A 25,220-nucleotide genomic window follows, 5' to 3' on the forward strand; every position below is an offset into this window, starting at 1 on the left:
TAGAGAGACGATTTGAGATGGCGTGCACAACTTGCATGGCAGCGATCTCACGAAGATTCGTCTTGAGAAAGGGCGAGGGGTGGGGGGGGGGAGAGACCTAAATCTGGGTCACAAACCAATCGGCTCTGCACTCGGGGGTTGTCACTCAGCCTTGGCCCAAGCGTCGCCTCTCGAACGAGATAAGAAACTTAAATAAATGTGACTCACGGCTCCGTGGCACATTTGCCAATAAATCTGCAGATTGCATGTGTTCAATTATTAGATTTCCACCCAACCACATGGCAATCAATAAATAAATCAATTTATATAAAGTGTATTCATACGAAGTAAAAATCCAATGAAGGGACAAAATGTCTCTTAAACCAATTCACGAGGGTTGATTTTTGCAAAATGCATCATCTGCTGATAAAACGCATGCTTGAGACCACGTGAAATGATTTGTAAATATAGCCCACTGTGTGCTGCATCACAATCAAATTTTAGATCGCTGATAAAATAATAAATAGAAAAAATACAAATAAGCCATGCGTTGACGGCTTTGAGCATCGTTTCTTTCAGAAAATTCAACCGGGCCCTCTCATCCCAAACGGCCAGATCCGCGCGCGCATCCCTTTGATGCGTCCCCGCACAGTGACGGCTTCGGATTAAAGACGGACGCGTCACGGGGGCCGACCTGCGGTGCGCTTCTTGATTTTGAGCGCCACAATCTCGCCGGCTCGCTGCAGCAGCGCGATGGCCTCGCTCAGCGGCTTGCCCTTCAGAGACATCCCGTCGATGGCCAAGATCTGATCGCCGACGTGAATTGCTCCGGTTCTGCCGCGCTCAGAGCACATCGTGTCACACAACGGTGGGGGAGGGGGGGGGGGTTATAAGGGGGAGGGAAGGGCAGTTGGCAAATAAGTATCTCTCCAAAACCAAAAAATAAATAACTCCAATGCAGCACTCGTGCTCCCGATGGACATGCACACATGCCCACTAACGACATCAGAATCAGAATCTTTACTTAGACTGGAGGAGGAATCCGATGAGCTATTCAGCTCTTTTTTTTTATAGATGTTCAGTAGGAGCGAGTCAGCAAGTCGCAACAAGAAACAATCCAAAAAAACGATTATAAGTTGGGCACGACGGTGCATGCCGCTATTCTAGAGGTCTGGGGTTGGTGGATCACTCAGATTGAATCTTGTATTATGCATGAATGTTTAACCTCTTTCGTACAGTACGTCGCCAACCGTGATAATATTGTGCCTGAAACATGCCACCTGTGGGGTTGAAAGGTGGTCAGGAGGTGGGAGTGCATCCAATTAGTTTCTGACCTGCATAGAATGTGAGGTGTCTGCAGGGACTCCCACATCCCACACTTTCAGAATTACAAACAAAGAAAAAGTCCCCCCCCATAGCTTTAACACACTGTTGGGGCAAGTGCTGTTAGCAAGCAGCACCTATGAAGGCCGGGACAGCACACGAGAGGGTGGGTGGCCAGCACTACGCCTCACCAGTGGCGATGTTTACACACCGCACCAGGTACTCATTTAAGGGGAGGTTAACCGCTACACGAATGCTCCCCAAAGAATAACATATACCCAGACTCCCACACGTAGTGAAATAAATTGGCCAAATATCCTAATGCGGGACTCTCTAGAAAATAATTTTAAAGATCAGTAATATTTCCTGGAAAAGAATACAAATATAAAGGAAAGACCAGGTAGGAAACGAACTATTTAAATTGACTTAAAGCTTTCATGACCGCAGGAATTCATACTCTTTGGGTCTTTCGGTAATGTGACGTAGATAGAATAAAAATAATAAAATAATAATAAATCACGACGTTTCGATCGCAACACAAGCAATCGTCTTCAGGTGAAAAAATACAGCAGGCAGACTGCTGAGGCAGTCCGCCGACTTACTCTTGGGTTGTACCCATCTCAAACGTATATAACCTTTGGCTGCAGTAGCTCTCTCGCTACATTTCTTTATTCCTCAGCCGTCCGCCTGCTGTATTTTTTCATGTGAAGACGATTGCTTGTGTTGCGATCGAAACGTCGTGATATTTTATTATTTTATAATTTTTATTCTATCTACGTGACTTTACCAAAAGACCCAAAGAGTATAACTATTTAACTAATAATTATATTTTACCAGGTAAGGCCCACTGAGCTATGTAGCTTTTTAAAAAGCGACCTGGCCACAAATGATAACTCAATGAAGTGGCTTATCATGTGGAAATGTATCGTTACCAAATACTCTAAAGGCATGTTTCTAAATGTGGAAGGAAAAACCGGAGGACCCTGAGAAAAATCCACGCGACCGCGGGGAGTGAGACACGCAAACTCCAAATATACTGTACAGGCATCAGGATCAAACCCACAAGCTCCTGTATATCAGGCAAGGTAGTTAATATTTCGCCAACATGGCACCTAACAGTATTTTAACACAAAAACAGCTAAAGGGTGACATGGTTCATAATTCAGAAGTGAGTAAGCACTGCTAAGACACCAGGTTCAAGTCACTCAGGCTCAAACGAGGTTCTCTTATTTTCCAAAAATTGTCTCTTCAATTCTACCAAGATGGTTATAATGTCTACAATTTAAATATAAAGGGTGACATATATCGGGAGCAATTCTACACAGACGATTAAGCAGCAGCACTATTATATTCTATAGTGCCGCTGGATGAGAGGCCAGTTGAAGTGAATCCGTGAGTAATTCTGGATGACACCTTCCACGATTGGTCCCCGGCGTAATGGGAAGCACTTCCTGACTGTTGAATTTCCAGGCCATCCCTTCACTTCAGTGGCGTCACTCTGAGGGCACGAGTGGGGGATGGCCGGGTGGTTCAGGGGTCAAGAGGTCAAAGGTCAGAGGTCAGAGCACCGAGCTGGCACTGCTAAGGTCCTGGGTTTGAATCCAGGCAACCGCCTGTGATTAAATTAGGCTCTCGCATGTATCGAACTGATCCTATCAGCCTGGTCACCAATGACTGCACGAAATAAACATGATTTTTTGTAATTTGGTTCTCCACTTAGTTTTGGATAAATTCGAGCCTGAGAATTTAAACAATGGTTTGACTGTGATGTGACTAACATTACTGATACTGTGAGCAGGTGTAAAAGTTTTGCCCATTCTACTGTGGAACAGAGGTCACTTGAAGAAGGGATCTCAGAGATAACTCTGTGGTTATCCGGTTCCATAGGCCATTCTCAAAGACGTAAGATTGCACTACTCCTTCAGAGATCCGTGTCTCAAAACGCGACGCCGGCAGCTATACAACTAGAAAAAACACCATAAATCAAGTTCAAACAGACAATCGTAACTAGCGGCGGCTGGTGTGCAGTATGTATGTTGAACTTCTGACGTAGCCAACTGTGCGAATCGGAGGCAAGAGGGAAGGACAACAAACTAAACACAAAAAGCAGCTGTAAAGAAATGCGTTTTCAATCTAACCACGTGAGACATCAGACACATCTTCAATGGAACGAACTGCAGTGCTGTGGTCGGACTTTGTGGCCGCGGCGCGGGGCACTACAGGTACCGCTCTGCGAGGCCGTCCGGTGTGAGGCTGGCGATGAGGATGGGGTCCGTGGGTTCGTCTGTGCCCGAGATGGTGATGCCCAGGGGACCGCCATGTCGCCTCAGCTCCACCGAGTAGCTGATGGCTCCCGATGCTTCTTGCTCATCTGCAGCAACGGCAGTGTTAGCAACGGGGACGGCGTCACAGAGAGCCAAACAGTGCTGCGATGCCTCTGGACGCACAAAGCAAAAGGGGGGTCGCGTCTTGTTACAATGCTCAAACGAGCGCTGTTGCGTGTTCGTTCCCCAAGGCACTCCTCAGCCCTTGCTGGAAATGCCAAATTCTTTAGGCAGGGATTAGTTTACTTGCTTCATGCAAAGAGGAATAGTTCTATCGTCCTCAGAGAGATGTTGGACCGAGTCGACTCCGGACTGAGTTTTGCCACAATGTAATCTTTAACGATACAGTTCAATGTCACACTTCCCAATGTGCCGATTATCTCAATATCAGTTTCCCATAACTTTGTGATTGCATTCACATCTATATTATGTTGTGCTTTAACATACCTCGAATAGGAAAAGAGATGTCTTAATAGTCATTGAAATGCAAATCACTCAAAGCAAGCCCATCTTATGTCTTCTTATCGTTATAACTTTATAATCTAAAACGCTTATTTCGGCACGAACTGTCGGAAAATTATGACGTCATCTAGTAGACGTGTCGTCAATTACTCCATGAACCATTCAACAAGTTGAACTTTGATAATTGTTTTTTTACCCTTTTATCTGGCAACAAAACTGACGCCTTTTTTACAAGGAGTCATGTTTGCATAGACCACAATAACCTGCAGTCATAATGCAAACAAAAAACACAACTCTGATAATGTATGCACTGTCCTTGAAGATGATTGGTCCACAACCGAGACAGCTTTCCTTAGAGCCTAGTCTCACATGGTGTTGGACCAGATGACGCCAAAAGGCGCACACTAAAAGTAAAGTTGAACTTTCATTAATAGCGTCAACTTTACTTTTAGTTCTTTCATAAATAGGTCATCCCAAAATTAAATAAAGTATATAAAAACTTAATTGAGCAACCAAAATCACGATTTGACAATATTGTGCTAAATGGATGGTATTAGTATCATGTTTCATATCGTCCGATATATCATTAAACCATCATCATATTGCGGCAACCCTAGGTTGTACTTGAGGAGATTGTGAGTTGGACCCTCTCCCTCGCTGCAACTTTTATATATTCAAGAGTGAAAGAAGTAACGGTATGCCGTTGCATTTTTCAAAGAGTGCAGAACACATTGTGCTACAATTTTACATTAAGACGATGCTTCTTCAGCAAGGTTACTAAACGAAAATATATTCACAAAAAGGGGCTAAGTTTCACTCGCTGACAAACACCGCTCGATCTCCGAGCTGACAGGCTTCCAGGAAATGGAATAAGCAGTCTGCAGCAGGAGAGACGAGGATTAATTTTTCCCTCACGACCCTTCAACAGGAAGCCACCCCAGCTGTGGGTGGCCATTAACGCCCCGAGTGCTCGAAGCGCGGAGCCCTTACACGTTAAGTGGCGTTGTGGCTAAAGCGCTTGACGAACAATCATCAACATCATCATCAGTCGCGTTTTATTCACCGATGAAGGAAGACTCCCAAATGCCATTACCGTCCCTCACACGATCCATCTCACTTCTTTCCGCGTAAGCTAATTTCATTGCTCCATATCCAGTGGTTGGTTTCTCCGGCGTGTTCCCTCCATTTTGGATGAAATTCCGTCGCCAGTCTCCTCGATTAGCTATCATCCCTGCTCATGACATGTCTTGCCCCAGCCTATTCAACTTGTCCTAATAATCAAAATTACATCTACTTTAAGTCTGTTCTCTAAACCACGTTGTCATCTCTGTGTCTCCGAGTAATTCCCATGCTTCTTGTAATACCTGTCAGATGTTGTTCAACGTTTAATGTTAGAGTTCACCATTCTTTGAGATAAAATGTAAATTTTTCTTGTAATCCTCACAAAATTTACTCCACCCTGTCCTTTTAAAATAATAATGAAAAACGATATACAAATGATCAAAACCATTTTAAAATATGGAACAGCTGCCCTGAGTTTCGATTTAAAGCTTTCGTGACTGCAGGGATTCATCTTCTTGGTTCTTTCGGTAAATCTTCTTGGTTGTTTCGGTAAAGTCACGTGACTTTACCGAAAAAACCAAGAAGATGAATCCCTGCAGTCACGAAAGCTTTAAATCGAAATCTTTCGGTAAAGTCACGTAGAAGGGAAATAAGAAAATAATAAAAATTAAATATAATAAAATAATTCTCACGACGTTTTGGCCACAACGCAAGCAGCCGTCCTCAGGTGACCATTAGGCTTGGAGCGTATATTTAAGCTGGGTTGGAGGGGGAAGAGTGCCTTGACAAAAGAATTTGCATATCAAGAGGAATTTAGCATATTTATGGGAAATGCAGATATGGGATTAGTCATTACTTGTGGAATGCGTAGGAGGTGGGCGGGGGGCTTCAAAGTCATAATATGCCTGTGCATTATGCAGGATTAGCAGCATCAAAGGGAGGGAGTAGGGTTAGCATTAATAAAGGGAAGGAATGGTTGTTGTATATGCCGGATTATGAAATTTTGATAAAAGTAATATAAATCCAAAAAAAATCGAAAAATGCGTAATTCGTATGAATTATGTTAATGTATGTAATTATATGCATAAATTATGATAATCACGGATATAATCGTAGTAATTTATGCGAATGCTTGCGATTATGTTAATGTGTGCAGTTAGGATAATTCAGCTTAGTTTCGTTATCTAGAGTTGTATCAATCGGGATAACCGATTATCTTTGATTAAACATTTATTGATTATCTTAGTGTGTTTATGTTATGTTAGGTCTCCAAATTCATATCTCATCGCAGGTAACAGTTCTTATGAATAAGACAGTTTTGCATGGACTGGGAAAGAAGCACTCGAACACTTGGTGTTAAGCAATTTTAATTCTAAACAAACATATGACACTCTGATATGCAAAGGCAAAAGTATACGTCAATAGATTCATCGGCAAGATTATGCAATTAACGAAGATAAATGACTCAAATATTTCTTATTCATGTAACTCGACGGCAGCAACTACTTTGCAAGATCAGTTGATATTGAACGCACCACCTTGAAATGGCAACCCTTTTTGAAACACAAAGATAACTTTTTGAAAGTCTTATTTGTGTGCGTGTTGTGTGTGCGTTGTCCCCTTGTAAAATTTATATTTTAAGCAGAGGCAGGGCGCTGTGTCGGAGCTTGTGGGGTGGGGTAGGATACAACCAGCAGCCAGAGAGGTTCCTCTCGCATGGGCGTGGCCGCAGCAAGCCCGTGCTGCTCCCTCTCTCCACTGCTGGATTGAGCGGCGTTGGCACGATGTTCCTTGAAGAAACTTGCTTGCTTGGCGCTTGATGGTTCCGGGGGCTTGGTGCCACTCGTGCGCTCTCTCTCTCTACTGCTAGATGAGTGGCGTCGGCACGACGCTCCTTGAGGAAACTTGGTTGTTTGGCGCTTGATAGCGCCTGGGCTTGGTGCTGCTCGTGCACTCTCTCTCCGCTGCTAGATTGAGCGGCGTCGGTACGACGCTTGCCGTCGTGGTGCACGATGATTCCGTCGTCGCTGCTGGACGTCTTGTCTGTTCTCACTGGGTGTTGGTCGGTGTGTGTGTGTATCAAACACACGGCGCATTCGATGGCGCTCTCTCTCTCTTGGTGGCAGCTCCAGTCTTCTCCACTGCTGGATGATTGTTGAGTCGGTACGATGCTCGGTGACGCCTGGGTCGTGCTGCTCGTGTGCTCTCTCTCTCCTTGATCGCTGCCAACTTCACACAGACACCCGCCCTTACTTCAGGCTGTGTTGGCTCAGGCTCTGGACGACGCGGCTGTGCGCGCTCACCGGCTTGGAGCGCTCTGGCGATGAACGATGGCTCTTGTTGCTCATCCGCTGCTGCTCGTCCTTTTCGATGCTCGCTTGGTCGACGCTTGGCGATTTCCGCCCTTTCTACAGGTTGATTGCTTGTTGTCACTAGTCACTCTCTCTTCTCCGTGCTTTCCTTTGTTCGTGCAGCTGCCAGCTTCACTCGCACTTAACCACACCTCGCCACTTCGTTCTGCGAGAAGCGACACCTGCCATCTGTATCGGTGTTTGCTCCCTCACGACGCTCCGCTAGCCGGAGCACGGCTGAACCCAGCCTCGACCCAGGTTGAACTCAGATTTCTGCGACTCGAACGACCCCTCCTCGTTCCATCTCTCTTCGGGGCACGACGCGCCCCAGCTCCCTTGCGAGCCCCGTCGCAACGCTGCGTCGCAAGCCGAGTTGCGAGACTGAGCACGACTCGAAACAGACTGCTCATAGACTTCTGTGCGTTTGTGCTTAAACTCAAAAAGTGAACACCCTCTCCTCTCTGCGCGTCTCTTGCGAGAGGAAAACAAACAACAACCGAAAGAAAAAAAAAACCAGACACCTCCCGACCCCTCCTCGCGACCCTTTCTAACCCTCCAAAGTATTTATGGTGCCATCTGTTTGTGCCGGACCGTTGGAGACAAAGGTGGCTGAGGAGATTTTTGCAATACATTTATGTGGTCCTGTGTATTACATTTATTCTTGATATTTCTTATGAATTCCCTCGGTATTAGTATATCTTGGTTATTATTCGGTCTATGTTGAATGAATATTCGTAATGATCCTCGTTACATCATTATTTTGAGGGCTTTGTCAAGTTTGGTTATACGTTTGTCTCCATGGATTGGTGTTTTATTCTGAGTTATATTTTAATGTCCTGAGGTTAAGTGTAACTAAGTTTCCACTTAAGCTTTCTGGAATTCGTATTCTTTAGTTTTTAGGAAGGTCATGTAGATAGAAACATACAATACAAAATAATATATATGCGGTGAATACGAGTAAAATAAGGGAATTACTAATAAAAAGCCCCTATTGTAGGCTGCATTCTTATACTGTTGGTTGATTCTTTTGTCAAGTTTCTACTTTTCGTTAAGGAAAACGTTAAAGAAAACGCGAGTTGCATTAGTTGTATTTCTCTGCTCTGCACGATATCCGTGCATCTCCAGACGTCTTGGGAAGGTTAGGCCATCGACCTTTCGTCCATCTGGATGCTCCGAATGGCCTTCCACGTTTTTTTTTTCCTTTGTGTGGCATGCGAGGGTTAGCGGGTTGTTTTTATTATTTAATAATAAAAAAAAGTATATAGATATATAAAAAAAAAACATTTTCTTTTTTCTAATTATTCTTAATATAAATTTTTTTTGAGAAAAGGGGCACAGATACAATATTGTTCATAATCAACAATTTTTGGGTTTAGATCGCGTTATTTATAAATGTGTCGTAACCCTCCACCACCCGACACGGCCAATCAGTAAAAAAAGTGTCACGTTGACAAAAGACAAATAGTTCACTGCTTTAGCCTACCGGTGTGTTGAAGCGTGAAACCACAACATTTACAATTTGAGTACGACGTTTCGCTGGTAATTGCATCCAGCATCATCGGGCAATTCGCCAGAATGGTGAGGCTCTGCTGTGTCTCCCGTTCTTATATAGAGCAGCAGCAGGGTGACGTCATCATTAACTCATTAACTCATCAGGTGCAAAGATTTGAGGGGGGGGGTTATTGTAATTATATACTTGATTAGTAATAAGGCTATTGTTACGATGCGAGTTGTAGATTAGTAATCATTTGGAATGTGTTTACTAATCTACAACTCGCATCGTAACAATAGCCTTATTACTAATCAAGTATATAATTACAATAACCCCCCCCTCAAATCTTTGCACCTGATGAGTTAATGAGTTAATGATGACGTCACCCTGCTGCTGCTCTATATAAGAACGGGAGACACAGCAGAGCCTCACCATTCTGGCGAATTGCCCGATGATGCTGGATGCAATTACCAGCGAAACGTCGTACTCAAATTGTAAATGTTGTGGTTTCACGCTTCAACACACCGGTGGGCTAAAGCAGTGAACTATTTGTCTTTTGTCAACGTGACACTTTTTTTACTGATTGGCCGTGTCGGGTGGTGGAGGGTTACGACACATTTATAAATAACGCGATCTAAACCAAAAAATCGTTGATTATGAACAATATTGGTCGCGAAAGCCTACGTGTTAAACAGATACAATATGTTAATAGTATGGAACTGCAGCAACTAAACCACCACGTCAAAAACTAAAGTATAAACTACATCGGTATCATCAGTATACTAAATATACTCTCCAATAAGCTGAGCTACTAACAGTAAGTAATACATTACAATTCTATGTAGCAAAAAATATAATATGCTTCCAGCTAAACTTTCTTCTCTTACATCACACGGGTCTACCCCATACTATATACTGCCATAGACAAACCCAACATTAAATTATATACTGTATTACTATACACCACCTTAAACTATACATTGTAATATTACACTATGTATTATTCTACCCACCCTACTGTATACCACACTGCTGTATATTCACTATACAATTACGATACTATATATTACCTTATACATTGTATTAAACATTACACTTTTATACTATTTATTATTATACAATCTGCTATACACTATACCATTGACCGTCACGTGAAAGGTACGAAGAGGAAGCAATTAAATATGTCAATGGGAGAGTGGTGGTCGGAGACTTGCAGCGGAGCAAAGAATCCATTCCCTGCAGAGAATAATATATATATAGTCAATGCCAGTGAGTGAACTGCAGTCTGAAAGTCACCATAAACGTGAACACAATCAGTTAAGATCCGAAATGGTTTATTACGTCCTTCCAATGATTGCTGAGCCAGAATCCATCTTCTCGGTTGAAATTGTCTCTGTGTCTGTATATGTGGATCGCCTCATGAACGAATCTCTCATGGTAGCCAGATGGCTTGCAGAGAACCTCTGTCTTGGAGAAGTCAATGTCATGTGAGCCCACTGAATTGTAACAGTGATCTGCCACGGCTGAGGTGTTTGTCCTACCGTGTTTCAGGTCTGCTTAATGTTCACGGATGCAGTCCGAGACATGTCGTTTGGTTTCTCCAATGTAACTGCTACCACAGAGGCAACTTAGTTTGTAGACGCCAGGGTACTGTATGTCTGGAACCACATCTTTTACAGACGGGACCAGATCACGGACTTTATGTACTGTGTTGAATCAGACCTGGATCTTGTGTTTAATCAGGATTTTCGAGATCTTTTTTGTGACCCCAGCAATGTAGGGTAAGGTGATGGTTTTGAAAGGCTCCTCAACAGGATCCTTCTTGATGGTTGGATTGATGGCTTTGGGGATTGTGTAGTCGGAGTAACCATTCGCCTTAAGAGCTTGGCATACATGCTTGAGTTCACTGGCAATGTGTTCCTGGTCGGAGATGCATTGGGCTCTATGGTGTAGAGTCTTGATGAGGGAATTCTTCTGGAATGGATGGTGGTGGGAATCCGGTTCTAGGTAAGCGTCCGTATGGGTGGCTTTCCTGTAGACAGAGTGGCTCATTGAACCATCAGGTCTCCTTTTAATTAGGACATCCAAAAAGGGTAGCTTGCCATCTTTTTCGACTTCCATGGTGAATCTGATGGCTGGGTGTATGGAATTGATGTGGTCGAGGAATTGGTCTAGAGCAGGCCGGCCATGTGCCCAGATGACAAAAGTGTCATCTAGGTACCTCTTCTATAAGGTCGGGCATAGAGTGGCAGTCTGGATGGCGTCAGTCTCAAATATCTCCATGAAAACGTTGGCTACAACCGGAGATAGGGGGGAGCCCATTGGGGTGCCCTCAGTTTGTTTGTAGAAAGTTCCATTCCAGGTGAAGTATGTATTGGTTAAACAGTGTCTCACCAGGGGGGGTACCTCAGTATTCAGTCCTTGATGAACCAAGTCTTCAATGATTGCGATGGTGTCAGGTAAAGGAACTTTGGTGAATAAGGAAACCACATCAAAACTTACAAGCAGGTCGTCTGGGGACAGGGAAATTCCATTGATTGTCGATACCAGGTCAGTAGAGTTTAGTACCGCAGAGGTGTTTTTTCCAGTGAAAGGCCGCAGGATTTCAGACAAAAAACGAGCCAGTTTGTAGGTGGGGGAGTTGATAGTAAAGACAATGGGACGAAGGGGTGTATCTTCTTTATGTATCTTTGGCAAGCCATATAATCTTGGTGGCCTGGCTGCAGAAGGTTTCAACGAGAACTGTTTGGTTTGATCAATTAATGCGGTTGAATCAGAAATGATTTTGTTGGTTTTAATGACGAGGCTGATGGTGGGGTCTCTTTTTATTTTTGTATAGCTGCCATCGTTGAGTAGTTCTTGAATTTCGTTGTTGTATTCTATTTTGTCCATGATGACAGTGGCATTGCCTTTGTCGGCTGAAAAGATTACAATGTCATCCCTCTTTTTTAATTGAGCTAATTCAAAACGCTCATCTTTGCTGATGTTGCTAGCTGGCATCTTAGCGTTTTTTAGGGTTGCAGCGATTTCAGATCTTGCTACGTCTGCAGCAATGTGACCCAGGCCCTTGAGAGCCACATCTACTCGGGCAATGATATCATTAACTGGTATGTGTCTAGGTGTGACTGCAAAGTTTAGTCCTTTAGCTAAAATAGAACTGTTACTGCGATTAATTACGACTTTGTTAACGTCTAGCTTTTTGGTGTGTGGGTCCGGTCTCTTGTTAGAAAGGCGGTTGAATTTGGAAATCAAGTTGTCCTTACATTTAGTCGACATAGTGGCAGCTGAAGAGGCAGTCATATTGTCTACATGTTCCCAATCCGATGTTGCAGTCAAAGATAAGTGTAATTTGTAGAGTGTCTTGTCTATAGTATAGTGTATAGCAGATTGTATAATAATAAATAGTATAAAAGTGTAATGTTTAATACATTGTATAAGGTAATATATGGTATCGTAATTGTATAGTGAATATACAGCAGTGTGGTATACAGTAGGGTGGGTAGAATAATACATAGTGTAATATTACAATGTATAGTCGAAGGTATAGGGTGGTGTATAGTAATACAGTATATAATTTAATGTTGGGTTTGTCTTTGGCAGTATATAGTACGGGGTAGACCCGTGTGATGTAAGAGACGAAAGTTTAGCTAGAAGCATATTATATTTTTTGCGACATAGAATTGTAATGTATTACTTACTGTTAGTAGCTCAGCTTATTGGAGAGTATATTTAGTATACTAATGATACTGATGTAGTTTATACTTTAGTTTTTTACGTGGTGGTTTAGTTGCTGCAGCTCCATACTATTAACATTCCTTCCCTTTATTAATGCTAACCCTACTCCCTCCCTTTGATGCTGCTAATCCTGCATAATGCACGGGCATATTATGACTTTGAAACCCCCCGCCCACCTCCTACGCATTCCACAAGTAATGACTAATCCCATATCTGCATTTCCCATAAATATGCTAAATTCCTCTTGATATGCAAATTATTTTGTCAAGGCGCTCTTCCCCCTCCAACCCAGCTTAAATATACGCTCCAAGCCTGGTGGTGTTTCATTCAGACGCTGTCTTTCCGACAGACCTGTTCTTCACCTGAGGACGGCTGCTTGCGTTGTGGCCAAAACGTTGTGAGAATTATTTTATTATTTTTTATTTTTTCCCTTCTACGTGACTTTACCGAAAAAACCAAGAAGAAGCTGCCCTGAGATTGAATACAGAAAGTAGCAACCTCCCCAAACCTGCATGCTCCACCACTATGAATGGCAAGGGCAGCAGCATCAGTTAAGGAGAGGATGCCACCACCTACTCCCAAGATTCCCGTCCTTAGTCACCCGCTGTCTTGACTTGAGACATTTATCGCCACCCCTCGTTCATCGCTGCTGGCTAAGACTCCTGGAACTGTCTCTTGAACGGCATTGGGGGGAGCGCACCCTAACCACAAAGACCGAAACAGTTCGGTGAGAAGGCCCAGCAGCATAAACTCCTCCTCAGCGCAACCAGGCAAATATGCGCAGTCAATGCTGGCATACCAGTGACTCCCACATCCCAATGAATGCAAAAAATAATCCGCATAGCTATTCAAAGTGGAACTAAAGGATCTTTTCCAATAAGTGGAAAATACCTAAATGAAAATGGTGACAGTGTTAACCATCTCAAATGTGTTCATCAGTATGACAGTCAATCGCAACAAACGATGGGAAATAATTGAAGAATCGAACACTCATAAGGTTGAAAAGTGGAGCAAAATGTAACTGTGAGCAAAACAAAGTCACGTGACACAAGTTTTCTCAACAAAAGTGAATGATTGTTGGAGGGGGCACAAACAGAAAACACAACAGAGGACATCTCGGGCAATTACTGAAGGCAGACCGGGATAAAACATTTTCATGAAATAAGGAGGTGAGCAAGAATAACAGTCAACAGGTGCATTATCAAACCTTGCCTGTAGCATGACTTAGCCTCTTATTGAAGAAATTAGTATCACTGTGAAATTCAACAGTGGGTGTCCTGCATAAGTACTGGCTCCTTGCCATAGGAATGTAGATCAACATTTTTTTTACAATCGCTTGATTCACGTTGACTTTTGGCGGCACTTACAGGGTGACTGACGCATGAGCAACGACTCAGGCATCTAAATCTGCCTTGTAAATTTACTTTGCAAAAGAAAGTGCAAGGTTTTTTGTTGTTGTTGTTGTTGCATGGCATGACGCCGGAGTGCGGTTCAATCAGTCGCGAAGGCTCGCCATTCACCACTGTCCTTATTACAACTTTCGTATTTCAATTAAGTGTGGGCAATTTTGCATTTGGAAACCCCTTTTGGATTAAGGGACTCATTAACCTCCCACGCCGCTCACAAATTATGAACGTACTCCAGTAATCTCTCTCATTGCGAAAGGCAGAACGAATCCATTTACCAGGGACTCTGGCACATGCTACCACTCAGTACACAAAGAGCCGAGCTGTAATGGCTTAAATTTCGATTTAAAGCTTTCGTGACTGCAGGGATTCATCTTCTTGGTTCTTTCGGTAAAGTCACGTAGAAGGGAAGTAATAAAATAATAAAAATAAAACATAATAAAACAATTCTCACGACGTTTCGGCCACAACGCAAGCAGCCGTCCTCAGGCGAAGAACGAGAACATTATCAAGCTAGGAGCTTATGTAGGTGTAGCGAGGAGGAGCGCCTTAACAAAAGAATGTGCATATTGTTAAGGCGCTCCTCCTCGCTACACCTACATAAGCTCCTAGCTTGATAATGTTCTCATTCTTCGCCTGAGGACGGCTGCTTGCGTTGTGGCCGAAACGTCGTGAGAATTGTTTTATTATGTTTTATTTTTATTATTTTATTACTTCCCTTCTACGTGACTTTACCGAAAGAACCAAGAAGATGTAATGGCTTACTCGGCCTCACTGGATCTCGCACACAACACACTCAATGCAATATGATCGCGAATCCTGTCTTGCTTCTTTCTCCCGATCTCATATTTTTCCTACCTACGCCGCATTAAAAGATGCCAATTTGGTGTAAGTGCAATATGCCCCTTGTGCACATTAATGGCATTTCTCCTCTCCCTTTGCGTTGAAATATAATTCAGTCTCACTCCTTGTCTTGCCATAATCACAGACCATTCAGTGACACGGGTGTTTGAGCCAAAAGCTTTGGTCAAATTGCACGTAAATCACGGCTTAACAATGACCATAAAAAAACCTTCAAACTTCAAAACGAGCCCATTTTGTACAATAGCGGCACAGCTGTAAAGTATGTGAGCTCTCCTGCTTGGCATTTTCCACATGGATACAAATTGAGTGTCAATGACAATTGATGTACAAGGACCCAATCGTCAAAACAGCTGGTGCAACCGACCAGTTAATGCTCAAGCCACAAGTAAAACAGATGGAGGGTGACCCCCCATGCGCAAACGAGTGGTTAGCCAGAGCTCATCACGGCTCTGTAAATGACACATTCCTCTGGTGAGGGCCGGGCTTTCACAGGAAAACCAATGTTGATCTCTCACAAAGTGGGGTCCACGGGGTGGTGCTCCTTATTCCGATGGCAGAGAAATGATCCGAGTCGACTCAGACAATGGACGTCAGCTCACAAATGTCATGACCAGCTCTGTCAGTGTCCTAACCAGGCTGGTACAGGAGCTTGTGTCAAAGCGGTTCGGTTAGATGACCGAACCTGCAGCAAAGACTCAAACGGAACTAAACTAAACTATTTTTTATTTTACCAGGCAAGGCCCACTGAGCTACATAGATATTTTTTATAAGTGACCTGGCCACAAATGATTGCTAAAAAAAGTGGCTTAAGATCACGTGGAAAATTTATTGCAGACAAATATTCGAAACGCATGTTTCTAAATGTGGAGGAAAAAATCGGAGGATTCGGAGAAAACTCCAAATATACAGCAGGTGTCATGGTCGAGTTCGAACCCACGACTTCCTGTATACCAGGCGAGGTAGTTTACATCTCGCCACCATGGCGCCCTGTAATGGCTGCAGCTGGCTGATCGTGCGGCGTTGCCCGGTGGATTCCTCTCCGTACTGCAATGCACGTGCGGATTTGGTTTCGCCCACGCCACCTACCCCCCACCCCCCAGAGCCCTGAACCCTCTCCTCACCAGAGTTGTCTTCATCCTTGCGGACTTTGAGCTTGACGAAGTCGTCGCTCTGCTGCAGGATGTGGACAGTCTCATCCACCGAGGAGGTTTCCAGGCGCGTGTGGTTGATGGCCAGGAGGCGGTCGCCGGGCTCCAACGTGCCCAGTCTTTAACAACGCGGGCACACACGCCGCGGTCAAACACTGAACCCTGTCCCGTTCCGATGACGTATTCCGTTCCGATGACGTTCGTGTACGAAACAGGATTATAAACTAAAATAAAATAATTTTTATCAGTACCAAGGCTCCCACAAGGCCATGCAGGAGGACATGTGGCACAATTTTCCGCCAGCTATCATAGAGTGCGGTCGTGTCACAACAGTTCTCTGCGGCGAGTACAATGTCTTTAAAAACAATGGTGCTACGTCTGTCTAAATAAGATTAACGCTGAACCGCTTGTGTGTTCCGAGATTCAGAGGTGAACAGGACACTCACCCTGTGACTTGCAGACGTCTCGGAACGGGAAAGGGTTAATCTTAGTATGACGGATGCAGTGGTGGTGCAGTTGTAAACACGCTGCCTTACCAACTCGACCACCTGAGTTAAATTCCCCCACCTCAGCTAACACTCGTGGCGAGCTGTATCTGTCAGGACCTCGGGCCCCCTCCCTCCTTCATCCAACCCACACTGTCCACGCGGTGAAGTATGGTCACTCATCCTCCATGACTAACACCACGTGCAGGCCATCATCCATTATCCAGCAGTGTATTGATACCAGTCTGTGCATTGTTTTTATTACTTCATAATATTTGTTTTATTTTTCTCTAGTCATATTCATCTCTGAGTCCGCCATTCAATTGGCGCGTCCTTATAAGTGTGAGTCTGATTGCCTTTAAGTCACATGGGGTACGATGAGCACTGTGATTGGTTACAATGGGGTTAGCATGGTTATTCTCCATAGCCAGAAAGAAAAGTGGCAATGACAGCTGGGTTTGAGTGTGGAAGCTGTGCAGTGCTGTTTTTGAGAAAAGCAAACACTTAGGATAAGCAATGCACCATATCGAGCCATACAGGGAATTGTGGGTCAGGGTGCTCTGAGGTAGAAATCGCGCTCAAAAGTCTTTTCCACGTGGCCAAGATGCTGACTTTTTTATTGTAAATTTTTTTTACGCAAAAGCCGAAAGTGAAAGCTGTACCACCATGGTATTCTACGGATTATGAGATGCTCCAGAAAAAATAACCCACGCCAAATCTTTGTGTCGCAGGCAACCACGGATTTTGGTTGATGAAAGACATGAGACAGGAATAAATCGAAGACTTAATATAATAACAGCCATTCACAGTAACATGAATGGTAAACCATTAAAGGCTCACTGTATACACGCGTGCATATAAGCACACCAAGTAATCACACAGTAACTGCGCATTTTTTCCCAGTTTTTTTTTCAGTTTCATTTATTTGGTGTAGCCCTGTGAATTGGCACACGTAATTCACGGTTGACAACGCACAGGTATCTACGCAATTTGGGCATGGGCCTGTGTTTTCACAACTAGAACACAGGAATTTTTTTTGCACCTCAAGCCTCCCTCCCCCCCAGGAGGCACTGCTAGAGAAAGGCAGGGAGGAGTTGGGCTGTAGCCACGTCACGCCGTCACTCCCTGCAGCGTGGGAGTTGGAGGAGAGAGACAGAGCGCGTTTCCAATTAAGCAGTCGCACCGTGGATCGGGCATGCGCGCCTCCGCTGCCCACGCGTTTGTTTGCACGGCCACTAGAGGGGCGCGACGCCTCGGAGGGAGCTCGGGTGGTGCGATGCCAGCGAGGAAATTAATCTGAAGGGGGGGGGGGGACACCACACCGCTTTCTTCACTGGGCGAACGATACCGGGCGTGACGGCGTCATCGTTGTAAAGCTTTTACATTCTGAACTCTGCGCCGATCATAACGATAAACCACCGCTCTTTTGCGCAAACAGTCAAACACTTTCAAAAAAGTAAAAGTTCCACCGCGGTGCACGGTTGACAGCGTATAACTGCGCAAGAAATATCATCCCTCCAACCCCGGAGTACGTGAAAGGCTATGCATTCATAATGCATCACAAAGAACACATTCAATGCGCCGGGGACACCTCAATAAACACAGGCAGCTAAGTCTGGCTGCTGGAATCGATTCACGGGAAAGCTGCAGGAAAGAATCTCACTTTTACAGGACTGCAGCGAGAATTTTTTTTAAACCGGTTATACATTCTACGCGGAATTTGTTTTATTAATGCGCCGCGTAAAAGCGTGCACACCTTTGGAAGCCCAGGGAAAGGTGAAATGGCCACCAGTGGCACCGAGCCAACACGTCAGTTCTGTTCTTAGGTTTTTTCAGTAAAGTCACGTAGGTAAAAAATTACAATTAATTAAAGTAAAATAAAAAATCATGACGTTTCGGAGGCAACACAAACTTCCGTCTTCAGGTGGAACCGTCACAGCACATCAGTTCTGGTTCGCTGATAAAGGGTAAAAGTCTCATTATTGTTTTAACAATGTAGTTACCAATTCATTTTGTTGTTGTTGTTACATTACCCACATGATATCAAGCTTCTGCTAGCAGTGTAATAATTCACCCTTAAACTGCTGGTTCGATGAATTGTCGCCATTCGGCCTTGCAATCAGATTTTAAGATTGGATGATTTTGTTCTACATATTGGCAGCAGGAGTCACGGGAACCCATGGCATAGGACATATAAATAAAAAAACACTTATTACACAATTCCATGTCTTTATGATATTGTGACTTTATAGCAATTGATAATTCAATGCATTATTACGCAAATAATTTCTAGTATCAATATCCACGCAGAGATTTTTTTTTTTTAAACAAAATCCAGTTTCTTCCCCTATTTCAAGCAGTACCCTTCTGGAAAGTCTTTGAAATTCACTCCGGCTTCTCGAGACACACAAGGGACATCACACTGTACTGGTATTATTATACTGGTCACGTGGCATTGTGGCAAGAGCGCTCCTCTTCCAAATTGGAAGTTTGGGAGTTCATTTCCCGGCCGGGGCTCAACTCAGCCATATATCCCCCTGGGGTAAGTGAACACAAGTACGTAGTTGTTTTTTTTCGCAGCCAGTATCACGATTCCTAATTGACGCTTTGTTGAGGCCAAATTTGTGACGATAGGAACCCCCCACCACCCGATAGAGACAAACAAATTAATTGTCAAATGTACGAAGTTTTAGGGTTCAGTTTACATAATAATGCGATTCTGCTACAAGATAGTGTATTCATGAGTAGTTGTAATGAATAATGCATAGAAAATATTCATGAATGGCTCAGAAAATTTATAATAAAATGTATATTAATTTGTCATGGTGAATATGTCGTTTAAATCTAATTCGATCCTGTTGTGAGGTCATTACACGTATTTAAGAAGTTGCGTCAGGTTACATTGTTATTCTGACTTCCAGAATATTGACCTGATGATGCTTGATGTAGTTTCAAATGAAACGTCGTGGTATCTAATTGCTAAAGGTAATTGTGAGGATTGTTCTTCAACTTATAGGCGAGCAGTAACAAGAATCTTTGGAATATACACCATTGGAACCTCATTTGCCAGTAAAAAATATGATAATTGTTTTTTTACCCTTCTATCTGGCAACAAAACTGACACATTTTTTACAAGGAGTCATGTTTACATAGACCACAATACCTGCAGTCCAAACCCAGCTTATATATAAGCTCCTAGCTTGGCAGTGTCTCATTCTTCACCTGATGACGGCTGCTTGCGTTGTAGCCGAAACGTCGTGAGAATTATTTTATTATGTTTTATTTGTATTATTTTATTACTTCCCTTCTACGTGACTTTACCGAAAAAACCAAGAAGATTAATACCTGCAGTCATAATGCAAACAAAAAACATAACGCTGATAATGTGCACTGTCCTTGAAGTTGATTGGTCCACACCCGAGACAGCTTTCCTTAGAGCCTAGTCTCACATGGGTTGGACCAGATGACGCCAAAAGGCGCACAACTCAAAGACAATGCACCATCAGAGTATGAGAGCTCGGGGTAAGCATTTACACCATTGGAACCTCATTTGCCAGTAATGTGCACTGAGTGCACATTATCAGAGTTATGTTTTTTGTTTGCATTATGACTGCAGGTATTGTGGTCTATGTAAACATGACTCCTTGTAAAAAAGGTGTCAGTTTTGTTGCCAGATAGAAGGGTAAAAAAACAATTATCATATTTTTTACTGGCAAATGAGGTTCCAATGGTGTAAATGCTTACCCCGAGCTCCCATACTCTGATGGTGCATTGTCTTTGAGTTGTGCGCCTTTTGGCGTCATCTGGTCCAACCCATGTGAGACTAGGCTCTAAGGAAAGCTGTCTCGGGTGTGGACCAATCAACTTCAAGGACAGTGCCCATTATCAGAGTTATGTTTTTTGTTTGCATTATGACTGCAGGTATTGTGGTCTATGTAAACATAACTCATTGTAAAAAAGATGTCAGTTTTGTTGCCAGATAGAAGGGTAAAAAACAATTATCAAGAATCTTTGGCACAATAGATGTGAGTACTAGTGGCAATTTTATTTATTTGGCAGTGTCAGGTGATGGAGGGTTTTTTATGTCACAAATTTGGTGAGATTATGAAGTGGCCTAACCCAAAAATCTATTATGTGGGTGCTAAAATAAGTACAGTAATACCACGATTTACGTCTCCCCCTTTAACGTCGTTTCGCAAATACATTGTCACTTTATGATTAACACCGCTACCCAATTTGGGTCACCTCAACCCACACTTATGCCGCTGACAGCATCATCCATCCTTTTCGTATCCGTCGTCTCTCAGCCTTCACCTCCACCTACTACTACCACCCTGCAAATCACTTCGATTCACGTCGATTCAATATTCGTTGTCACACTTTTCGGGAACTGGGGTATGACTGGACCACTCTGTGGGAAATGTGAAATTTCCGCGATGGAACCTGTTTGGCCGTTATCATGACTGGAACACACGAGCAGAGTCAGGAGTCCCGGCAGGGAATGATTCACAAGGCCTGTACACCTTGAGCCTCATATCCTTCAGGGGAATCTGTTTAAGTCTATTTATACTGGTTTTTTTATTTTACCAGGTAAGGTCCAATGAAGTAGCTATTTCTCAGAAGCGACGTGGCTATCACAAATGATAACCCAATGAAGTGGCTTATGTTGAAATTTATCGCAGCCAAATACTCTAAACGTATGTTGATTCTAAACGTGGAGGGAAAAACCGTCGGACCTGGAGAAAAATCCACTCGACTACGGGGAGAACATGCAAACTCACAATATACATCAGGTGTCAGTTTCGGGATAGAACCCACGACCTCTTGTATACCAGGCGAGGTAGTTAACATCTCTCCACCGCTTACACAAACACTGGCCTGATGTCTTTAATGCGAGCATTGACTCCAAGCACTCATGTATGCCCTGGGCCAAATTGATAATCATCGCCATCAGCCATGATCTATCCACTGTTGGACGAATGCCTTCTATAGCCATCTCCATCTCTTGTGATCCTGCAATGTAATAATCCACTTCCATTAAATTCAATTTGTTGCGCGGCAAATCCTGTTTCGCCATTCAACAAGATAGCTTACAAGGGAGTGGTGTGGCGTATTGGCACAGAACAAGAGCAACGACATCAAAGTGATACTGAATGGGCAACAACGGAACAGAACCCGTCAGAGGTATAAACAAATTGACAACATTAACAAAATGTACAACAGGCACATCGCACCAAAAACAAGGACGAGGTAATGAATGGCTGGAGAGGGGTTGAGCGCAAGGCGGAGGGATCACAGTCGAGCAACTAAGACAGGCCTACAGAAGCGCGCAGAGAACCAAAAAGCCGGTTTGCTACAGATGCATTCCCTCTGAAATTCAGTGTTACAGATGTAAAATCCAGGCGAGTGGTGCTGCATGTGAAGCACAATCGGTGCACTTTGTGTTTCAGTCTCATTTGGTGGTCGACCTGGTCCATTTTCAATCTGGCGTTGGTAAAATTAGGACCACTCAGCGGGCAGTGGCCATGTGATGGAGCAGTTGTCCCCCGCGATTTTGTTAATGTGGAGTTTCCACTGCTTGGTTAATTTCACCAACGGAGACCAGATGTCATCGTATGCGTGACTGTGTGAATTTTATTTCCACGCATTCATTAACAAAGCATAACGTACAACTGTACAACATGCAACGGTGTTTAAAAAATACCGTGCACTCTATTGCCTTTGCAAACAATGCCTCGTGGGCAATCGCGATTGTCTTGGGGGATTTTTTTTTCTCTCTCCCCAATCCTCTCTATGTAATCACACGAGCGAAATTGCCGTTGCGGGATATTACCGAAGTTGAGTGTGCTGTAATGTGCATCAATTCATTGCCTGGTAGGCGAACGTCTTGACACACGAGACAATTGCATGTTAATTCAGAGCGCTAAGCTGCGCCTGAGTCACTGGACGACCAAAGTGGGGCGATTCGTAATACGTGACCCCCCCCCCCCCACGGTTCGCAAGGAAATCCCCGGAGAGGATGCAATGCGCACTTCTGCAGAGCCAACCCAAAGAGAGCCCATTAGCTTGAGGGGCATTGCTGACAGCCTAATCTGGATTGTAAACTACCAAATTGCCAAACTGCCAAGCTGCCAAAAGAACCAATAACAAGGCAATCACTCGCACGCGCACACGGAAACACGCACATTGGACATCCTACCGCACCGCGTTTTGACTACAGGAGCGTGGAATCTGATCGTTTAATGTCTTAGAAGCCAAGCAGAGCATTGTGGGTGAGCATTCATCTCGATCGGCTGTCCTGGGTCAGTGGTGGAAATTTTGAATTTATATAGCAGGAGCCAGGCTCTTCTTCATAAGACGACCGCTGACGACTTGACGGCAGCCATCCCATTGAGTAGGTAAGCATCAAGGGGATGAAAGTGTTGTGTGTGTACATATAAGTTCTTGAGAGTAATGAAGTTACTCAATATGGACAAGCCAATGCTCTTGGGTAAAGCCAAACCAATGTCCTCAGAACAAACAGGGCAGTTATATTTTTTATTTATAGTTGTAGACAGAATTAGCCTTTACATGCCGAAACACAACAACATATAATTTGGTGTTTCTTTCATATCTGTATAATTTTAAGGACATTTACGGTGACAAAGACGAAGATTCCCCCTATAACCTATATAGGTTGTTGGGGCAAGTGCTGTTAACAGAGGACCTATGAAGGCCGGCATGGCACACAAGTGGGTGGGAGGTCAACATCACACCCGGCTCCCTTTGTCTCCCCAATGCTGATGTTTACACTCTGCACTAGGTACTCATTTATGGCTGAGTAGATCTAGGGGAGAGCGAGGATGGGTTCAGTTACTCGTCACCAATGTTGGCTGTGAGCCGGAATTGAACGAAGGATGCACGGGGCTTCATAGCACATCACGCTAACCCAGTGGCAGCTCCTGCAAAATCTCTCAGGGGGGGCAAATGTCTGGATGATTGATAAGGATAAGGTCCACCCATGCAATGGATAAATTAACAGCTTAAGCATGTAAAGGCAACTTCACTTATTTAATATTAATGCAAAATAAAGTGACTCTTACAATACATCTTGTTTGTTTCTATACTCACTATTATTACAATCCACTCAGTTTCTTTTATTAAAGATTCCACTAGGTGGCGACAAATAATATTGTTGGATGAAACGTGCTTACGTATGATGACGTAAGCACGTTAGTGCGAGCCCTCCCGGAAGCCATAGAGAATGCATTGCAGCGCCCGCCGTTCGAAAAAAACATCTTTGAATGTAAGTCTATGGGACCATTCTGGGTGATTCTCAGCCGGAGTGAAATCACCCAAAAAGAGGCGGTACTCCACAGAACGTGACATGACGCTGATTGGACTATATCCAGAGGCACAGTAACGGCTCGCGAAACTCTGTGGTTGAATGACATTGGTGGTGGGTCGCCCAATCGCCCTAATGAAGAAACCGCCCCTGCGCTAACCACTACACAACCGCTATTACATGAATATAGGAAAACGAGAATAGGCTTTACCCTTTCATGCAAAAGCTTCCTGTAGACAGAGTGTCCCATTGAGCCATCTGGTCTCTTTTCGATTAAAACATCCAAGAATGGAAACTGTCTACAGGAAAGCCACCCATACGGATGCCTACCTAAAACCTGACTCCCACCACCATCCATCCCATCAAAACTGTACACCATAGAGCTTGATGTATTTCTGACCATCATCACCTAGCCAGTGAACTGGAACACGTACACCAAGCTCTCAAGATGAATGGATATTCAGACTACACAATCCGTAAAGCTATCACCCCAACCAGTGGGAAAGAACCATCTGAAGACCCAATCAAAACCATCACCTTGCCATACATAGCAGGGGTCACCAAAAGGATTTCCAAAATCATGAACAAACACAAGATCCAGATTCGATTTAACACAGTACATAAAATTCGTGATCTGATCCCATCTGTGAAGGATGTGATCTCTGACATTCAATACCCCGGCGTCTACAAACTAACCTATGTCTGTGGCAGTAGTTACATTGGGGAAACTAAGCGACATGTCTCGGACCGTGTTCGTAAACATAAGGCAGATCTGAAACACGGTAGGACCAATACCTTGGCCGTGACTGATCATTGTTTTAACGCGGTGGGCTCACACGAAATTGATTTCTCTAAGACGAAAGTACTTGGCAAACCCACTGGCTATCAACAAAGATTCGTTCACGAAGCCATCCATATATATAGACACAGACACAATTTCAACCGAGAAGATGGGTACAAGCTGTCAATCATTGGAAGGACGTTATTAACCAGTTTAAGTCACAACTGGCTGTGATGTTCCCATCCTACCACCATCCGATGTTAGTTGTTATTTTCGGCTCTCTGATTTTTTACATTAACAGATTCAATTTCTCACTAACACAGCTACCTCGCACGCCATCCTCGAGGCTGCTGCTTCACGATTTTCTATGAACATGCTAATCTCTCACATTAACATACAGGTAGTCTACTTACGATGGAGATGCGTTACGACGACCCCATCGTAAGTCAAAAATATCGTAAGTCGAAGATGGCCTAGCCTACCC

General features: G+C 43.8%; 1 protein-coding gene across 2 annotated transcripts in view; it reads right to left on the reverse strand.

Moving 5' to 3' along the window:
• The window catches only part of LOC144721212 (glutamate receptor-interacting protein 1-like), a 338,853-nt gene that overhangs the window by 30,879 nt on the left and 282,754 nt on the right, over nt 1-25,220 (reverse strand). For both annotated transcript variants that reach the window (XM_078598644.1, XM_078598645.1), the window contains 3 exons: nt 16,120-16,265; nt 3,529-3,673; nt 674-813 (listed from right to left, as the gene is read on the reverse strand). In XM_078598644.1, the coding sequence (XP_078454770.1) occupies nt 674-813; nt 3,529-3,673; nt 16,120-16,265 (431 nt within the window). The remainder of the gene's footprint in view (nt 1-673; nt 814-3,528; nt 3,674-16,119; nt 16,266-25,220) is intronic.

This window comes from Lampetra planeri, chromosome 11 (genome assembly GCF_965212315.1).
Source record: "Lampetra planeri chromosome 11, kcLamPlan1.2.h2, whole genome shotgun sequence".
Taxonomy (NCBI): domain Eukaryota; kingdom Metazoa; phylum Chordata; class Hyperoartia; order Petromyzontiformes; family Petromyzontidae; genus Lampetra; species Lampetra planeri.